We start from the raw sequence: 20,512 nt of genomic DNA on the forward strand, positions 1-20,512 counted from the left end.
ATTGAGAATGGAAATGGGGAATGTGTCAAAGGGACAACAAACCGACCATAGAGCACACCAGCCGAATATGTCTATTTTACTTTAATCATTTATTCTTAATCCCCCTCTAAAAACAACAATCAGTTATCACACTATCTTCTAATTATTGTCGAATATATAATTTTGACAAATTACTAAAACGGATTAAATACTATATTTATATGATTTTTTGAAAACATAGTGTTCATGTGAAAACTAAGGAGTGCACAGGTAAAAATAGTCTTAATTCTTTTCTTGACCCAGTTCTAAATATAGATAATTATCTGCATTTAAAATTGTAGTAAGCAACTTTGTTTGAAGCGTATCCGACGTGGTGTCAAAGGGTAAACTACTTTGAGTTTAAACCGAAAGTAAAAATGTTCGCATTATTTTGGTTTGTCTTTTTCACTATGAAAGGAATATCGAAAACACAGCAATATAGATACAGTGGGAAATTATAATTCAAATTTTATGTGATTTTTGGATATTAGCAAAATTTGTTTTCTTATACTAAGGGATATTAACACACAACAATATGGCGCAATACATTACTGAAGACGATAACTACCTAATTGTAGCAGCAATTGACTTTGGAACTACCTATTCTGGGTATGCATTTTCAACTCGAAGTGACTTCAAGAAAAATCCTCTACAGATACAAGCTAATACAGCGTGGAATGCCGGAAGCAGACAACTCATGTCACTAAAAGCACCAACATGTCTTTTACTAGATTCAGACAAGAATATGGTAGCATTTGGATACGAAGCAGAAAACAAATATGCTGAACTTGTCATGGATGAAGAGCATCATGATTGTTATTATTTCCACAGATTCAAAATGAACCTCTACAATGCAAAGGTACTTGCAGCAAAAATAATTTATCTTACTACTTGTAAATCTGAAGAAAAGAAAAATTGTAACGGAAAATATTGCAACACACACACGTGAACAAATACAGAATGAGTGATAACAGTTTTAAAACATATGTTTCAATTATGTATTATAAAAAAATATACTGCTTAACAAAAACAAGTATTTAAATTGTTGTAACGAAAAGGAAATAAGCCTTATGCCGTTATGGTGCAATTCTCACTCATTGCAATCATTTCATTTGATACGCTGATTTATCTAATTTATGAATGATAATTGCAATCTATAAAGTGATATTCATCGTAAAATGATATGACATACTGATAAGAACAAATTATTTAGATGGACATGTCTCAACATATGCTAACATTGGAAGTTTGTATTTATCTTGTACATATAAACAAAACACAGTAGACGTTGTTACAACAAATGACGCTTACTGACAATCCGTTTTTTAACCATCTTAAAGTTCTTTCTACAAAATCAGAAAAGAACAGTTATCAAATCACCGCTAAACAAAACAAAACAAAACAAAACAAAAAGTCAATGGTTGTTCACTGTCGAGTATTCCGGAATACTCATACCCAGAAGTCGCCGTCTAATTAATGCCTTCAAAGTTCTGAAGATCTTTTATTTTACTTGTAAAATGATGGTCAAACAAAACAAGTAAAAAACAACTATTACTAAACTTTCTTACTTACTTTGATTTATACTCATATAATTATTTTTTTAAATATTTGACAGAGTGTAAGCAAGGAACTGATCATAGAAGATATAACAGGGAAGAGTGCATCGGCTTTAGACGTATTCTCTTTGTCCATCAAAGCCCTTAAAGACCATTTACTGAATTCTATTAGACAGCAGCTTGTTGATATACAAATGAACGATATCCGTTGGGTTCTCACTGTTCCCGCCATATGGTCTGACGGTGCAAAGCAGTTTATGAGAAGGAGTGCCGAAAAGGTATTATGAATATCACATTTTTTTTATGAATACCTATTTAGAATTTACATATACATATTTCATGTCAGGTTGATGTGCTTTTTTTTAGACTTTTGCTGGTGCTTGAGCATATTAGTCAATTGAAAGATATCAAAAAGATATTCAAAAATATCAGTCGAAAATAAGCTGACAACGTCACAGCTATAACGATAACCCGAAAACCCAGACAAACAACAGTACACAAAACACAACATAGAAAACCATACGACTGAGCTAAATACATAGACATTTAAAAACAGTTACTTTACTTATAAATGAATCCAATTGTTCAACATATATGTTAGAAGGATTGACAAATGCAAAAAAAAACAGAACAAAAAACCTCAAACAATATCCTTTCATTCACATTCAGATAAATATATTAATCGTGGCAATTGTTGATAAAATTATAAACTTGAACTTGATATGAAAAATAGGATATTATGTTTCCCATAGCATTTGGCAGACAAAGCAATATGACGTGGCCTGTAATATGATAAAAAAAAATATTATATAATTAAAAAAGTTTGAATTGTAACATTATCATTTCACGTAATCTCAAATTTTAACAACAAATCACTTTTATGTTTGAGCTTTATAAAAGGCAGAAGATAGCATGGGGAAATTCAGTCGAGAAAAACTGACAACGCCATGACAATGAAAACCGAAAGACGACTAAAAGACAAAACGCTAACAAAACAATCAATAAATTATTAAAGATTGAGTAGTACGAATCCAACTTAATTCTGGTGGTGTTTTTTTAATATTTCTATTTAGGTTTTAAATAGCTCTTTACTGTCGTGACAATGCTACATGTAAATGAAATTCTAAAAGAAAGAAAACTCTAAAAGTATTTGCTATTGTATGCGACTACATTGATTTCTGTATGAAATTATTTTCTTTTGATTTGTGCAGCGTTTTAAGGACGTTTGATCTTCTTGTTTGTGAATTTTTGTCAGATATTAGGCATTATCCATGTTGTGCTGTTCAAAACAAATTTCCCGCTAACTCCTTTCTCTTTTCATGATTTTATTACATATAGCTAAACTGCCATATTTGAAAATCATATAAAATTATTGTTATTTTTTGCATATCTTTTAAAAGAAAGGGTGCCAATGTTGAATGTATGAAAAGTCTAGAGAGAATTATTTCCCGCTGATTGTTTAATGGCTAAAGCCTCGGTCACACCTTAGCTCGAACGGACGCCTAACGGATAACTTTTTTTCAATCCGTTCATGTCCGTTAGACGTCCGTTCTTATTCGTTAGACGTCCGTCCATATCCGTTGCATGTCCGTTAAGCGTACGTTTTATCCGTCGACGTCCATTCTGTCCGGTGGAAAACTTTGAGCATGTTCAAAATTTTGAACGGACGTCCAACGGATAAAATGTCCGTTTAACGTCCGTTAGGCGTCCGTTTTGTACGTTACTCGTCCGTTTTGTTTCCGTTTTGTATCTGTCACGTGTCCGTTATACATCCGTTGGAGGTCTGGAAGATAAATTCACCAACGGACTTCTACCGGACAATTAACGTATAAAACGGATGTTGAACAAATGAGAAACGGACTAATACCGGACGTATAACGGATAAAACGGATGATGAACGGATCTGAAACGGGTAAATGCCAATTGAAAATTTCGCGCCAGAAATGCCAATTATTGGTATGTCAGATTTCTTAAGGTTTATGAATTCTTATTATTCATAATCGATCTTAGAGTGTAGGCACGTCTTCACAATCAAACAGCTCTTATTCAGGCCAGACACTGCCTTTTGGTGGAATTTTGAAGACCAAACCAAAACCAGTTACACAGAAAGATTTTGAATATTTATGCGATTTACATGTATAATTAGTGTCGCCTTTGATTTTTCCGTATATCTTGTTCATCTAGCTGTGCTAGGAGAGCTTGGTAGATTCCCTTTACTGTATGATACCTATATGTGTAACAAAAACATGTTTAATAATAATATTGAATGCTGGTATTCATCCATACATTTCATTTTTAAAAAGCTGAATATTCATAATTTGGAGGTGAAGCTCAACTTTTTTATCAAGTCAGTTAAGCAAAAACTTTGTAATAGTTTTTTAAAATTTTGGAACACAAAAAGAACAGATACACAGAATAGTAAATTAGATACTTATTTCAAACTTAAAACTTGTTTTTCGAAAAAAATGTATCTATCTTTTAAACAATTTTCAATTGAGAAGTGCTATATGTAAAATTAGAATCAGTGCACATGATCTCAAAACAGAAAGAGACAGGTATAAAACATTATATATAGAAAGAGATCAAAGGCTTTGTAAGAAATGTACTCTAAATCTGGTTGAAGATGAACAACATTTTATAACTAGTTGTCCAGCATACAAAAATGATAGGGAGATATTTTTCAAGGAGATAAACTGTATTTGTCCTAATTTTATACATCTTTCAAATGAGGCAAAATTTGTTTGGTTATTTACTAATAAAAATTTGTCTGTACTTAAATATTTAGTGAGCTATATTATTGCATGTCTAGATCTTAGACGAAATGTTTATTAATGTATGTAATAACAATGTTATGCTGCCCATCAAGGGCCCTTGATTGGAATAATAAATATTCTATTCTATTCTATTGTTCATCCGTTTTATCCGGTATGCTTCCGTTAGGTGTCCGTTTTATGCGGTACTCGTCCGTTGGATGTACGTTCGACATCCGTTCTGTCCGTTACGTTTCCGTTTCTCGTACGTTGCATATCCGTTGTGTGTCCGTTATGCATCCGTTACACGTCCGTTTTATTCGGTCAGTACATCAACGGACTCCCAACGGATAACAATTTTGTCAACGGACAACTTTTATTTTCATCCGTTAGGTGTCCGTTCGTGCTATCCGGTAAGGTGTGACCGAGGCTTTATATCTACGAAACAAGCAAACAGATCCTTCATTTTTTATGCTTATTTAGTTAATTAATTCATATACTATCCATTCAAAACATTTTTTTAAAAGCTTATTATAAGGAAAAGAGCAGTGAACATCATTATGCAAGATTCGTAACAGAAAATATGATCTTATAATTATAAGGATGCTAACTGAATCATTATCAAATTTATTTACAGGCGGGGATATCATCGAATAAACTACGAATAGCCCTGGAACCTGAAGCTGCATCGATATACTGTCAACATTTGCCTACAGAAAAACTAGAAGGAGCAAAAGGATTTGCAGTCGCTACCGTTGGGACAAAATACATGGTTGTTGATTTAGGAGGTAACTACATGTAGTAATAACTGTCATATTTTTTTAAATAAAACAATGAACGGATAAATCTGATCTATGACACAATGTAAATACAATATCAATGCAAAAGGGTTAGATATAAAACAATATCAGAAAGACAACTATAACCTTGTAAAAAATGGCATTAAATTAAATTACATACACAGGTGAATATACTGACCGGCTTTGGAAACGTAGCACTTTCTTTTCCATTTTCCAATATGCAATATTATTAATGTGGTATACACTGCACCATCTGATCTGGTCTTTGTGCAACTCATTACAGTGTGTGTTGGAAATTATGCGGGTGACAATTTATGGCTTGGATGTTTTTCTGCAGTCGATTCTTTGGCATTTCACTTTGTGGTAAACATTTATGGCATGAATCTGTGTGCAATGGCATTCGGCAATTGGGTTTACAGTAGACATTGCGGTCGTAAATATCTCTCGCAAATGACGTTGCGTAATCATATTATATTGACATTGCATTTTCACTACATGTTGATTTGGTCATTGGTAATCATCAACAAATCTCGTATGCAGGTATTGTTGACGAAAGAACAGTAAGACGAGTTTCTGACGTAAAATTGTCTAGAAGCAGCACGTTAACGTTTTTCTGTATTGGCTAAATTATTTTATTTGTTCCTCGGTTTTGGAAATATGGAGAGGTGTGGTCATGGATTGAAATAACTGTTTCACGAAGAAGAAAAAACGGATTTTTTTTATGGGTGCCAAATTTCGCACCATGAAATTCTTGCGACTTCAATTATCTTGTAACCACAGGAAAGTCAGATGTTGAGTTTATCTTAAAAGGAAGAAGTAGAGTAAGCATGAATAGTAGTTGAACGATGATTACCCATGATTTGGTTAAAAAATCAACAAAATGAGTGTTGCGCTATTAAAGTCACTCAGTATATAATAATTCGAATTCGTTGTAAGTACAACATTGAGTACAGAAATATTTTCAGCGAAACAAATAAATTGCTACATATTCAGGAGGACATCTTCATCCAAATGCCAACACATTGAAAAAGGGAGTCAAAAGGTTCCAAAGGGACATCCGAACTCATTTATCGTAAATAAACTGACAATGCAATGGCTAAAAACGAAAAACAACCAAAAGACAAACAACAGTACACAAAACACAACGTAGAAAACTAAAGACTTAACAACACGAACCTAACCAAACCTCGTGGGTGATCTCAGGTTCTACGGAAGGGTACGCGAACCCTGCTCAACATTGGCTCAAGTCGTGTTTCTCATGTAAGAACAAACCTTGTGATAAGTTTAATCTGCTTCCACCACCATACTCAATCTGGCCTCCATTCTTTTGAAAATATGCTGAAGTGATGTAGTCCCAAAAACGAAAAACTTATTACATAGTAGATCGAACATCATACCATGTCTTTTCGTAAATATGTGTTATGCTTTTGGGCATTATATATTGTTGAAATTGATACTTAAAATGTATGTTCCAGTTTTAAAGGTTAAAAAACGGAAAAGTTATAATTAAAAAAAATAATGATTGTATTAAAATTTGTTTTAGGAGGGACGGTTGATATTACAGTTCACGAAAAAAGAAACGACGAAACCCTTAAAGAGATTTGTCGTGCCTCAGGTGGGGAATATGGGGGAACAAGTGTTGACCGAGAGTTCATGAACATGATAGAGAATATCACTGGTACTGAAGCGATGAATGCTTTCAAAAGAGAAAGTCTTGACTCCTACCTCGACTTATCCAGAGAGTTTGAAAACAGAAAAAGAAATCTTCGTGTCGGAAAATCGGGGACAATTAATATGACGATCCCGTTTACAGTTTTGGATGATCTTTGTGAAGAACACTTGAATAAAAATTTCAAATCCGCTATTGAGTCGTCCAAGTTTCATTCAGATATTTCAATTGTTTCTGATAAGATACGTATAAAGGAAGAAACCTTTCTTTCCTCATTTCAGCCAACTATTGCCGGCGTACTCGGAATAATTGATGAAATTTTGAAGAGAGAAGGTGATGATGGACTTTCACAAATTATTCTTGTCGGAGGTTTTGCAGAATGTGTCTTTCTTCAAAAAGCAGTACAATCTACTTTTCCAGATCAAGATGTTATTGTTCCAACAGATAGTGAGATGGCTGTTTTGAAAGGAGCCGTAATATTTGGTCATCAGCCCAACGCAATTTCTGAAAGAATTGCTAAGTATACCTATGGATTCAGTAAACGGAAAAAGTTTGATCCACTGAAGCATGACAGTAGCCATTTAGAAATAGTAAACGGAGAAGAAAAATGCTGTCGTTTGTTCGAACTAATTGTAAAACGCAATGAAATACTTCCTTTAGGCAAAAAAGTAACTTCAACAGCAAAATGTAAACAAGAAGACAACGGATTGTTTACACTTAATATCTATCAAACCGAACGAGCAAATCCCATGTACACCGACGAAGATGATTGTTCGGTTTTAGGAACAATAACAGTGCAATTAACAGGCGCTGGTACGGGTGACAAAATCAAAGTCGAGTTAATTTTCGGAGAAACCGAGATAAGAGTTAAAATCAAGGAAACAGCCACTCATAAAAAGTGCGAGGCGACAATAGAAATGATATAACGAGTATTTTGAATTAAAAAGAAACAGGCAGTATCAATGAAATAAATAATTATCGATCAATTGTTTTGAACCATGATCTACATGGTTGTGTAATACAAAAGAAACAAAACTTGTTTTAATCTTATTGTTTTTCTCTCACATTTGTTTCGACATACTCAAACATGTGTTTGCTCTGAACTTTACAAGCTTTGAATTTGATAATTTTTGGATGATGTGTGAATAAATTTGATATACAAGAGGCTGAATATACAAACGGGACATAAAAAAGTGAAAAAGTCGAAGACAAACTGATAACTTAATGACAAATAAACCCGCGATAAACAACAAAAATACTGAAAGTTATGTGTACAATTTAATCATCTAAAGACTGAAAATTACTAAACCAACTAAAACTATAAGTGTTGTTTATGCTCTCTCAAGGGAGGTTTAATTTTCTTCAAATGTGGCATCAATCGTATTCTTCATTGTAAGTGAAATTTTGGTGATGCATCTAATTAAGTGATTTCACAATCAAGGAAAAATACACGGGCTTACCTAAGGCAACAGAAGTATACCGGTGTTCAAAAGTCATAAATCGATTGAGAGAAAACAAATCTGGGTTACAAACCAAAACCAAAAAATGGTGATATAAACCATATATATAGTCCAAAAACATGTATTATAACTATATTACATTTGTACCTAAACAGGCTATTTATTAAAGATATTTTGGACAAGTTCTTGTGATACAACTATATACAAGGTCGAGTAAAAGCTGAAATATCTGTATAAAAGAAACCAAATGACAAAGAAGTAAACAACTTTGGGTCACTACACGTAATACAACTGCAATATACGACTTTGTATATTTATTCAAGCACCTGATTAAATATACATAATGCAGTTACTCTTTTTATTAAATATTAATTATTTTTTTACTATAAAAATGTCACAGCATATACCTTGATGACACATGTCAAATTAGTAAAACGCTACCAAATAATTTAAAATATAAATAAAAATTGGTTTCAATATTTTGCTAAATTGACCAACAACTATACTAAATTCTAGGAAAAGCTCAACATATGGATAAGTAACTTGCCTTCTGTTAAACATCTTTTTAAATCTATTGATGTCTTTTTTTGTTTAAAATGATGTTGGGTTGCTGCTTTAGTATATCCTAATTTCAATCACTACCGTTTGCGCCATTTAAAACACGAATGAAATTATTAATCTTATTTGATAGAAAGAGGGATTTAGGATTTCCGGTCTGCGCTTGCATCTTTCATTCATTTGTCCGTCTCGTTTTAGAATAATATTTTGCTGTTTGAAAGGTGAAGTGTTTTGTTAGGGAATTTACAATGAAGATTTGGTTAAAAAAAACTTGAAAACTAATACGCATGTCAAGTATGATATAAACATTATTTGTAAAGTTAATGTTTTGAACCAGATTTCAATATTTACTGTTCAGGAATTGTGATATTGATGTAGCTCTGCTGGTGTTCTATTGTTTTCTCTAATATTTGCACAGATTTAGTCTTGGAATTGCAAAAACGTTTTCCTATCGTTGTCGACGTTGTTGTATGAAAATCATTGGTGTTACAATGAGAGCATTTACAAAAAATGCTTTCAAATGCATCTTTTGTGGATGTATCGGCTTTTTTGCTCGATAAAACGCATGCCCTCATTGACCTCCTTTTCTTCAAGAACGTGATATGATGGCCAGGAGCTAACTAGTAGAGACAGTTGTCTTTAAAATGCAACTGGCGAACAAGGATTGTAATGCCGATCGTCCAAGGGCTGTATAGCCAATCAGGATCGTTAAAAACTTCCATATGTTGGATCGTAATGGTGCAATGTAGATAAATCTATCTTTCAAGAGCTAAATTATCAGCAGGCTATCTCTACAAGGGCTTACATTTTTACTATTACTAAGTTGCCATAATTCATGGGGAGTTAATTACGACGAAGTAGAATCCTGATTGCCTTAAATCTTTTCTTTGTGACTTGTTTCTAATGCTGATTGTTTTTCAGTGAATATACGAAGACATTTATTGAAGCTGTTCTACCTCAGAAATAGATTACTGATTTGCCTAGGTCATATATTCACGGATAACCTCGACGGATCCACTACGGATTAAATCTTCGTACTGTATTTGACCTTTTCAACTGTTATGTTTTGTTTCGATTCGAGTGTCACTGATGAGTATTTTGTAGACTAAACGCCCGTCTGGCTCAAATACAAAATTTCAAACCTGGTATCTCTGTTGAGTTTATTAATGGTATAATACAGATTTGTTGACCATGAAAACATGAAAATGCCAAACTAAATGATATCAGATTTCTCGTTTATCTGTAATCTTCTAATTGGATTTGCGTCACGATCGTATATTGATGCCAAAACTATATTACGGGTACCCCACGACAAATCTGATATGAGTCAGTGTTAGCACATAGTATACGCGTACCAAATTTAGGCATAAAACTTATTCAAAATCAGGATTACTTTATGTAATATATGTTTCTCTTATATAGAAATGAGTCTCATATTAAGAAGTGACAAAAGTGAAAGTTATGTAAAAAAATCTTTTGTCTATACCTCGTACATATAATTGGATTATTTACAACAAAGTATTAGATTTTCTTAAAGATGTCTACGCTTCGATGATTTTTAATTAGATTTAAATTGGCTAAAGTGGAAAACAATAACAACAGTGATTGTTTTGTTTGTATTTTATTCGATGTATGCTTAGGAAGTATTGACGATTAGCATTCTGTAAGTGTTGTTTAAATAGTCTTAGTGGGTTTCACATCTTTTATTTTGGCTCACGAAACAGATATAAACAAGCCACACTCATAAGGCGTATGTTCGAACATTCCATTAATTTAGTCAAGTAACTCTATTTAATCGTTTGTAGGCCAACAAACACACACAAGTCTCTATATAGATAACTATTTCGAAATAAAAAATGTCTTTTTAATATAAAAAGAAGATGTGGTATGAATATCCAAGAGACAATTCTCAAGACAAAAACAACAATACATACTCATACATTTCCACATAACGTCTTTTAATACCAGTGCTACTGAAAGTAATATACAATTTCAAATTAACAAAAAAAATATGCATATGGTTTTTTTCTATAACTAAATGGCTTTTTTTAATAAAAAAAACCAACTTATGTACATAAAACTTTTTCTGAACAAAATTATCTAATTTGTCCGCATATTTAAGAAACTTTCTTTTTGTTGACTTCCAGATACCAATTTGCCGACTTGTTTTTCGTATGCAGATACATAAGCATGACTTTTCTCGTAAAAATGCGGTGATCGCAGTTCGTTAGTGCTCAGGGAAAAACCAAAGTGGCAGAGAGAGTCAGCAAACGAAACATCGCTCCGTCATCGAATTAAACTATATACATGTTATATTTGGGCTTACCAGACTATCAATTTGCTGATTGTTTACACAGGCGACACTCGGTAAAGTTCGGCTTCAAAACACAACCGTTATTTAGCTGCCATATTTTCATAACACTGACCGAGTGAAATATTTTCTTGAAGAATATATACGAAATTGATGCATGAAAAGGAAAAAAATCGTACACAGGAGATTAAGTTTATGAGTTATATGCATTCAAAACTTGAATTTACATTATTTTTCAACAGTCACTCGTTTCATATTACTTTAATATACGATTCTATTTATATTTTTGTTTACCAGGTATTACATTAAAATGGCCATGAATCCAAATTACATACTTGTAGCCGCTATTGATTTTGGCACAACGTATTCCGGCTATGCATTTTCGATGAGACACTCGTTTAAAAATCAACCAATGACAATTCATACGAATCAGTGCTGGAATGCTGGATCACAACAACTGATATCATTAAAAACACCAACATGTCTGTTATTAGATGCTAACAAACAGTTTGACTCGTTTGGATACGAAGCTGAAAACAAGTATGCAGAAATTGTGATGGAAAAAGAACAACACAATTACTATTATTTTCACAGATTTAAAATGTGTTTGCACAAACATAAGGTATATGTAAAATGTCTTAGACAATACGGAAATTAGATAACCAAGTCACATTTACTTTATAGTATTACATGTGTAGGATTGTATGATTGATTGCTTGGTGTTTGAACGCCACTTTCAATACTATTGTGTAATTCGTGTCGGTCATTCGTTTTCGGTAGGACAATTTAGTCAAGTAAGGTTGCAGTCGAGTATACCTGCCCCGTGCAGGACTCCAACTCATTACCTAAGTCTAAACAGGATAGCTATACAGTAGTTCGACAACTTAAACCACTCGACCACGAGTAATAATAGTTAATAGTTATCAAAAGTCATTAACATATGATATGACGAGAAGAAGCAAGAAGCGTAAATGAAAAATAAATTAACAGAATGACCTACCTCACGACTGCTTTTGTTCTTTTTTTTTTTTTTAGATAACTACGAATGTACGATGCCATTGTATAAAAGTCTGTCGTAAGTTGATATTTAAGTTTTTCAAATTTGTTTTTCAGGATGTCTCAATGGAACTGTTACTAGAAGACATAACAGGAAAACCAATGCCAACAATTGATGTGTTTACATTATCCATAATGGCCATGAAAGATCATCTGATGTCATATTTGATAAAGCAAGGCACTAAATTAGAATTGAATGATATTCGATGGGTTTTATCTGTCCCTGCAATTTGGACAGATATTTCAAAACAATTTATGAGAGAAAGTGCAGTAAAGGTAAAACTATGTATAATGATGAATATGTTTTACTTATAAAAAGCATACCCCCCCCCCCCCCTTGTTTTATTGATTTTGTATTTACATTGCATCATAGATCAAATTTATTCGTTCAATGTATGTTCACTTGTGTTAATATGACTTTTGATTGAGTTAAGCCATTTCAATTGATATTTTAAAGCGTGTCTTTCTATATTGTGATGTTACACTATTTTTCAGAGAAGGGGGACTGCTGGTACTAATTAAAACTTCTAAACACGCTGCAATTGTTTGCACCTATGCTAAATCAGGAATTTGATGTTCAGTTCTTGTCGTTTGTTGATGTTGTTCATATGTGTTTCTCGTTACTCGTTTTTTGTATAGATCAGATCGTTGGTTTTCCCGTTTGAATGGTTTTACACTAGTCATTTTTGGGATCCTTTATAGCTTGCTTTTCGGTTTGAGCCAATGCGCCGCGTGAAAGACAACTCTTTGACTAATAATGGTTTACTTTTTTCAAATTGTGACTTGGATGGAAGATCTAACATTGTTGGGTTGATGTTTAGACGAGTTATATATATATATATAAAAGTCTATAAAAAGCACCAACCAGCAAATTTACTATGTACCGGACTGTCTAGAATAGGCGATACTATGCAGATAAGGAAAAAATAATATCAGTCTAAAAATTTGCACAACGGTACTGATATAAGATGTTATTATACGAAAATGTTGTTATTAAATCGTGTTGACAAATATTTCGGCTCAACAAATGGCCTTCTTCAAGTGTCACAAGTTTTAACAATACTGATACATAATGTATAAGGTGTAAAAATAGATCAGTAATAATACAGGTGAGTTTTAGTCGATTAATTTTAATCCAAAATCCTGAATATCATAATATAAACAAAACACTATAATTCAATATACGAGACTGTGTATATTAACAATAAAAATGAGTGAAAAACAAAACTGTTAGTATTTCTTATTGATGCCGTTTGGATGATGTACATTAAGTTCCTTTATCCAAAAGCTTTCCCGGACCTGTCTCTGGGCATCACTCCAGTATATGTTCTGTTCAATTACTAGAATTTTTATGTGGTTAAAGTCATCAGGTTTGTGACCCGACTGTATGAAGTGCTGAGAAACTGGGAGAAGTGACTTCTTAGAGATATCACTCCTATGGCCATTGAGGCGTTTGTGAAAAGGCTGCTTAGACTCACCAACATATTGGAGGCCACAAACCGAACATTCTAGTATGTAAATAACATTCATACTTTTGCAGGTAACATTGCAAACTATCTTATAGTTACTTTCGGTTGCCTTACTGTGAAATGTTGATGAATGCTGCATCTGTAGGCAGCATTTGCAGCGTTTTTCTTCACACGAACGACATTCTCCAGAAGTTCTTCTATTATCAGACACTTCAGCCCGCACAGTCGGGTCACAAACCTGATGACTTTAACCGCATGAAAATTCTAGTAATTGAACAGAACATATACTGGAGTGATGCCCAGCGACATATAACTCGTCTTAAACATCAACCCAACAATGTTAGATATGTAAATTTGCTTTCGCAAATTTTTTGTTCTTCCCTCGCCGGGATTCGAACCCATGCTACTGAGATATCGTGACACCAAATCGCCTGCACTGTAGCCGTCCCGATTTACATTTGGCTATGCAATGTAATTGTGTTTTTTAGAGTATAATAACAATTCATCGTAAAAAATGTAGGAATCTTCCAAAATATTTGAGACAAATTTAACATACTAATTTCAAGACTATTAGACTACACACATGATTCAGAACCTTATTCATTTTGCTTCTTACTTCTTAGCGGTATGCATGAAATGATTATGAAAGAATTTTTAAATGCTGATGATTTGTGAAATTCCGGTTTTAGGAAATTATTCTGGTTATATTACAAACAAATGTTCATTTTGTGATTGATGTTTCTTTATATTGAAGTAAAAGGATATTAAACAGCAAATATTGACTTTTTGACAGGTTGGTATATCAAAGAGTAATCTACTCCTGTGCTTAGAACCAGAAGCTGCTTCTATATATTGCCAATACCTACCTACAGACAAACTGACTGGTATAGAACCAGGATTCACAATGGCAAAACCGGGGACTAAGTATATGATTGTAGATCTTGGAGGTACTTATTAAGTTTCACTATTTGTTTTATACACGATTTTAAATAGTTAACAAGATACCAAGTGGAATATCAGAATCCGAAAGACAAAGTCATTGTAAAAAAACAAGATTCAAATTATCATTAAGATAAACAGAGGAACGAAAATTTCATTTGATACAACAGTACCAAACCCTTTTAAGAAATAACATTTATTGTATTAGTACACTAAAATTAGTTGTTCTTCTAAATATCACTAATCGATCTTGTAAATAAACTCATCATAGATACCACGACTTAATTTTGTATATACGCCTGACGCGCGTTTCGTCTACAAAAGACTCATCAGTGACGCTCGAATCCAAAAAGTTGTATAGAAATTGCTCTACTTGTATATAACATAATACATATGTATTCTAAGGTTTAATTCTAACTATCCTACTTCCTGTTATGTATTTTCCTATTTGAAGTTTCTCTGGAGTAAAGGATATTTGTGATTTTACTTTTTTCAATAATTTTATTTTTGTCATGTCTTTTCTGACTATCCATGATGTAAACACACTAAATCACTTGGGTCTGTTTTCGTTGAATTTAGTCTAGGAGACATTATTTTTATATTATTCATTGATTCTGGCATTTTACTAGATGTCAGTATCTACGGGTACTCTGAAATCCTACATTCATGTTAATTTGACCTGATGATATAGTTTGTAATGCATTTTGGTCATTCAATGTTTCCTTGTTTTGTGTTATATTGTATTTTAATGACGATAAATTATTACTTCTGTCCTAGTACTCGTACTGCATGTTCTCCTTACAACAAAATCTTTATATTTACCTGTGTACGTTATTTGAATAAACGCCATTTTGTCCAAGGTCATAGTTGTCTTTTTAATATTGTGTTACATCTCATCCCCCTTCATATTCATAATATACAAACTTTGTGCCATATATCATATTTATTCGTTCACTTTGTGTTACTTGTTTTTGTTAAAATGTCATTTGATTGAGTAAAGCCATTTGAGTTGATATTTTATAGTGTGTCTTTCTGTTGTGATGATACAATCATGTTACGATGAAGGATGGCACCTGTTAAAACGTTTACACCCGCTGAATTTGTTGGTTCAATGGTTGTAGTTTGTTGTCAATTGTTGATGTGGTTCAAATCGTTACTCGTTTCTCGTTTTTTGTTGTGGATTAGACCGCTGTTTTAACCTTTGAATATTTTTACACTTGTCATTTGTGTGGCCCTTTATAGCTTACAGTTCATTGTGAGCAAAACTTTAGGCTCTGTGTTGCAGGCATGACTTTGACCTATAATTTTTACTTTTTACAAATTGTGCCTTGTATGGAGGGTTGAATCATTGTCACTAATACCACATTGATTAATATCAATCTCTCTGCACCGAACACTTTGATGCACTTTAGTGTTCTCACTGTTAATAACAACCATTCAAACATAAAGTTGTCAATATTTCCGAAAAATCAGGTATTGTGTTTTAAATATGAGTGATATTGATGCCAAAAACAGACTGAACTTTGAAAAGATTGATCGAACCTTGTCTTATAGCTTGATAAACCTCTCACTCGTATGACAGTCGCATCAAATTTCATTAAATCGACTACGATGCGTGAATAAAACATACAGACATAATACTGGGTAAAAATGTCAAAAAGAGGCACAGCAGTCAACATTGTGTGATTATCTTAATCCCTATAAAGACAAATATGTAAAACAGAAGCACAAAAGTGATATATCAAATTTAACAACATCATTCATTGCTTTTTTATCATATGATTTTATTAATCTATGTTAAATCCAACCATAAAGGAATGAAAAAATTTAAGTTTGGGGACAAAATCCCTACTCTGACAGGCACACGGTTTAATCGATTTTAACTTTTAGGAATTTTGGATCTCAATGCTCTTCAACTTTGTACTTTATTTGGCTTTTTTAACTTTTTTGGATTCGAGCGCCACTGATGAGTCTTTTGTAGACGAAACGCGCGTCTGGCGTATATACAAAATTTAGTCCTGGTATCTATGATGAGTTTATTTAAATTAACCTTTTAATTTTAGGTGGAACAGCAGATATCACGGTACACGAAAAAATGTTAGGTGGTCATTTGAAGGAATTATGTCGAGCTACCGGTGGCGACTGTGGCGGAACTTGTGTTGATGCCGAATATATTCAGTTACTGATAAAGATTGTCGGTGCCCCTATCCTCAAAATCATGAAACAAGAATATCTTGAATCATATCTAGACTTACTACGAGATTTTGAAACAACAAAGAGAACAATTAAACCAGGCTCAAAAAAGGTCAGAATGGTAATACCATTTTCAACACTGAACACACTTTGTGAAATGCATCTAAAAGAAAACTTTCGAAGTGTCATAAAATCATCATCATTTTCAGATTCCATTGTTATTCGTGGTGATAAAGTGCATATAGATGCTAATGTTTTAAGGAAACTGTTCGACAAAACAATTGCAAATATCCTATTGCTTATCAAAGAAACACTTCAAATGGAAAGTGCAAGATCCTTAAATAAAATTATCCTTGTTGGTGGATTTTCGAACTGCGTTCTTGTTCAAGAAGCTGTGAGACGAGAATTTCCAAACTGTACAGTAATTATACCGTTTGATCCTGGTTTGTCTGTCTTACAAGGTGCTGTTCTGTTTGGTCATAAATCGGACGTCATTTCATCTAGGATTAGTAGATTCACGTATGGAATATCGTTTAATCCAAAATTTGACCCAGCTATCCACGATGAAAAATATCGTTTTTTATCAGATGGGGTTTGGCGATGTAAAAATGCTTTTGATAAAATATTAGAAAAGGATTCGGTAATTCCAATTGGAACTGTAATACACAGAAAGTATAACACAAAAATTAATGTGAATAAAATAGGGCTTAAACTATTTGCAAGTGAACAACATAATCCAGTTTATACAGCAGATGATGATTGCTTTTCTCTTGGTAATATTGGCATTGATGTCTCGGATTCGTCGAGGTGCCAAGTTTTAGAAGTCGGGTTCATTTTTGGGAACACTGAACTGAGTTTGACTGTGATAGAAGCTGCATCGGGTAACAAATGTATGGCACAATTTACATTAGAATAGCAATTTTTCGTAATAAACAAACATTTTGATGCGATCATCTTCTAGAATAATTCTATAACAAATAACTCTTGTAATGTTAACTACCATTTTAAAGTGTACTATAAATCTTTAAACACATTTTGAAAAACTTGTTTATATCGGATTTTATTTTTTATAAAATAAGAAGACGCACAACTTTTTTCACTCTCACTGAGGTAGGTCTTATATTAACAAATAGATTTACCATCATGTTAATAAAAGGTGTAAAACCAATATCTTGGTAATTTTGGTATCAAATGAAAAGTGAATAATTGGTGATCATTAAAGAACACTGTTTAAATTTTAGTTTTAGATAATGAAAGAAAAATGATGAATTTGAAATTAGTGGGTACATTTTTTCTGTTTGTACGATCTTAAGTACCTGTTTTTGGTAAATCAAAAGTTCCGGGAATTAGTTCTCTCGTATGCCCAGTTGAAGGTATGTTTATTTTTTTCAGTACGATTCACCATAATGTGTTGCTTTGGCATGCAATGATCGTCACATTATTTGAACTTAAGAAAAAATGGCTGTGGTTTTTTTTTTAAATTGAGGAATTTAATATAGATAGCAAATGGGTCGTGAATTAATGGTTTACTGCTAATATGTTAGAGAGTAGAGAAATTAACGATGGGTACTGCAGTTCAGGTGGCTGGTTCACCATTCTTTGGGAAAGTTTAAAATGTGTTCATGTCTATCTTTTGCATTTTAATGACAAGTTATGTTAATGACAATAGAAAAGATGTGTGATTCTGATAAATTCTTTGCATAAAAATGACGGGTTTTAAATACATAGCGAATAATACATGGCAAAATACGTCTCATATGTCGTATCATCCCGAGACACCAATATCAGTCCAAGGGCCTTTAGGCCCGAGGGATGATATTGGTCGAGGGCGATACGGCATGTGATACAGATTTTGCCATGTTTTATACGCTTTATCATATATTTCAACAGAAGAGTATTATATTATATGAACTGTTTTCTGATCCATAGCACTGGGTTACCTTCAGTTATACTTTTGTTTTGTTTCAAAGGCCTTAAAAGAACTGCTCAATTACTTATCCAAAGCACCAAGTAGGTTATCTTACAATTTGCGTGCTGTTGTTTTAAAAATATTTAGTTTATTGTTGTATTTTTTTGAGTGTTTTTGTTTTGTATTCTTTATAGTTCCGTTTAGTGTGCCCAAAAATATGAAAACTTGACGTTCGTGAAGTCACATACCAAAAAATGACGTCATTCAATAAATTGCGTCACGTCCGAATGACCGTTCTATTGGACCTATTTTGAGGAAAAACTTTCTTAAGCAAAAAAAAACAACAAAAAACTGACTTTATGTAAAAAAAAAAAGTAGGGGTGTGATAAAGGGTATGCGATAAAGGGTAGGGATGTGATAAAGGGTATGCGATAAAGGGTAGGAGTGTGATAAAAGGTATGCGATAAAGGGTGCGCATCAAAGTTGCGCGATATGGATTAAACAGCAGGCTATTTATCAAATATGCAAAACTACTGTACTTACTACTAAACATATGAAAAATTATTTTTATCGAGATTTTAAATCAACTCTGCTTAGTATTCATTCACAAACAAATATTCATAATAACGTTCAAGACGCCCGACCACCCGTAAAAAGGAGAGCACTCTTCTTTCTGTATAATCAAGTCGTAAACATGTTTGTTTGTGAAGAGAGGCTAACATTCTGAAGAATTGGAAAATATGTGATCACTTAGAAGATAGAAAGAAGTTAAATTAAAATATTGCGAACTTAAACAGTTAAGTGTCGTGATCTAATGCCAAACAAAAATAAGTGGTAAAATTTTGTCAGGTGGTGTTTTTCTAATTCCAAATTATATGACCAATTTATTTCGTCCGTATAATGTAAAAATGTAAAAGCTGTCCTAGATTTACTTCATTTTGAAATTTTGGTACGTTGTTGTCATCGTCGTCCATGAAATAAGAAAAGTCATATCATCTCGTAATACATATTATGCTTACATTAACATACTGTTCACCTTTTTTAAAAATCTACAATACAATATGAATGAGTTTATATTTTTCATTTAAAATCTTTCCGAAAATGCGTCAACAAGAAGAAGAAGCCTATTATATTTCAAATAAATACGACCATATGGAACAATACACCATAAACAATTACACAATAAACAATTACACAATAAAACAATAACAAAACATTAAAGACAGAGAGACATAATTACCTGATTGATGATATGATATAAATGCACAAAATTGTTTTATATACCAATAACAAATACCTTAAAATACATTATAACTTATCTATTCATTACAATTTCACGGGGCTAAGAACTGGTTATAAACAGAGGTGCTAGTCTTGTACAGAATTTTCATTTAATAGTCGTATTTCGCCCTTTATGATTTATATAGGTATTTATTCATATATTATGAATAAAAAACCCATGTATGTCCCTTTTTATTATATTTAGGTATTCATTCATATAATACGAATAAATATATCCCATATATGTCCCTTTCCATTTCATTTAGGTATTCATTCTAATATTAAGAATAAAAGAGAAACAAAAAACATATCTGAAAACTTTCGGAGCATTATTATTATTTTGCTATACCGGTATCGCATAACCTTTGATGATGATTACGAAATTGATGTAATACACGTACTTTGAGGATCAGAACATACAAATTAAGATAATACAATTAACACGGCAACTACTTAAAAGGTAGATACTATCTGAGGATTTTGACTATTCAGCTATACAATTTACTATTTCTGGCACAATTGTTTTGCATTTGTTACAAGGGA

At 32.7% G+C, this 20,512-nt stretch overlaps 2 protein-coding genes across 3 annotated transcripts; both read left to right on the top strand.

The window, feature by feature from the left end:
• The first annotated feature begins 301 nt into the window (after positions 1–301).
• Positions 302–7,832, top strand: LOC139488507 (heat shock 70 kDa protein 12B-like). The gene is made up of 4 exons (XM_071274192.1): positions 302–877; positions 1,634–1,852; positions 4,962–5,112; positions 6,668–7,832. The coding sequence occupies exons 1-4, from the start codon at positions 554–556 to the stop codon at positions 7,717–7,719; spliced, it is 1,746 nt and encodes a 581-aa protein (XP_071130293.1). The 5' UTR covers positions 302–553; the 3' UTR covers positions 7,720–7,832.
• A 2,291-nt stretch (positions 7,833–10,123) lies between these two features.
• On the top strand, positions 10,124–17,915 carry LOC139488508 (heat shock 70 kDa protein 12A-like). 2 transcript variants are annotated; one of them, XM_071274193.1, is made up of 5 exons: positions 10,124–10,474; positions 11,420–11,744; positions 12,236–12,454; positions 14,441–14,594; positions 16,650–17,914. In XM_071274193.1, exons 2-5 carry the CDS (start codon positions 11,433–11,435, stop codon positions 17,693–17,695), a joined length of 1,731 nt encoding a protein of 576 aa, XP_071130294.1. In that variant the 5' UTR covers positions 10,124–10,474; positions 11,420–11,432; the 3' UTR covers positions 17,696–17,914. The 2 variants fall into 2 exon arrangements, with proteins under 2 accessions (XP_071130294.1, XP_071130295.1); XM_071274194.1 differs by lacking the exon at positions 10,124–10,474 and having other exon boundaries at positions 10,987–11,744; positions 16,650–17,915.
• Positions 17,916–20,512: the final 2,597 nt, after the last annotated feature.

This window comes from Mytilus edulis, chromosome 9 (genome assembly GCF_963676685.1).
Source record: "Mytilus edulis chromosome 9, xbMytEdul2.2, whole genome shotgun sequence".
Lineage (NCBI taxonomy): Eukaryota > Metazoa > Mollusca > Bivalvia > Mytilida > Mytilidae > Mytilus > Mytilus edulis.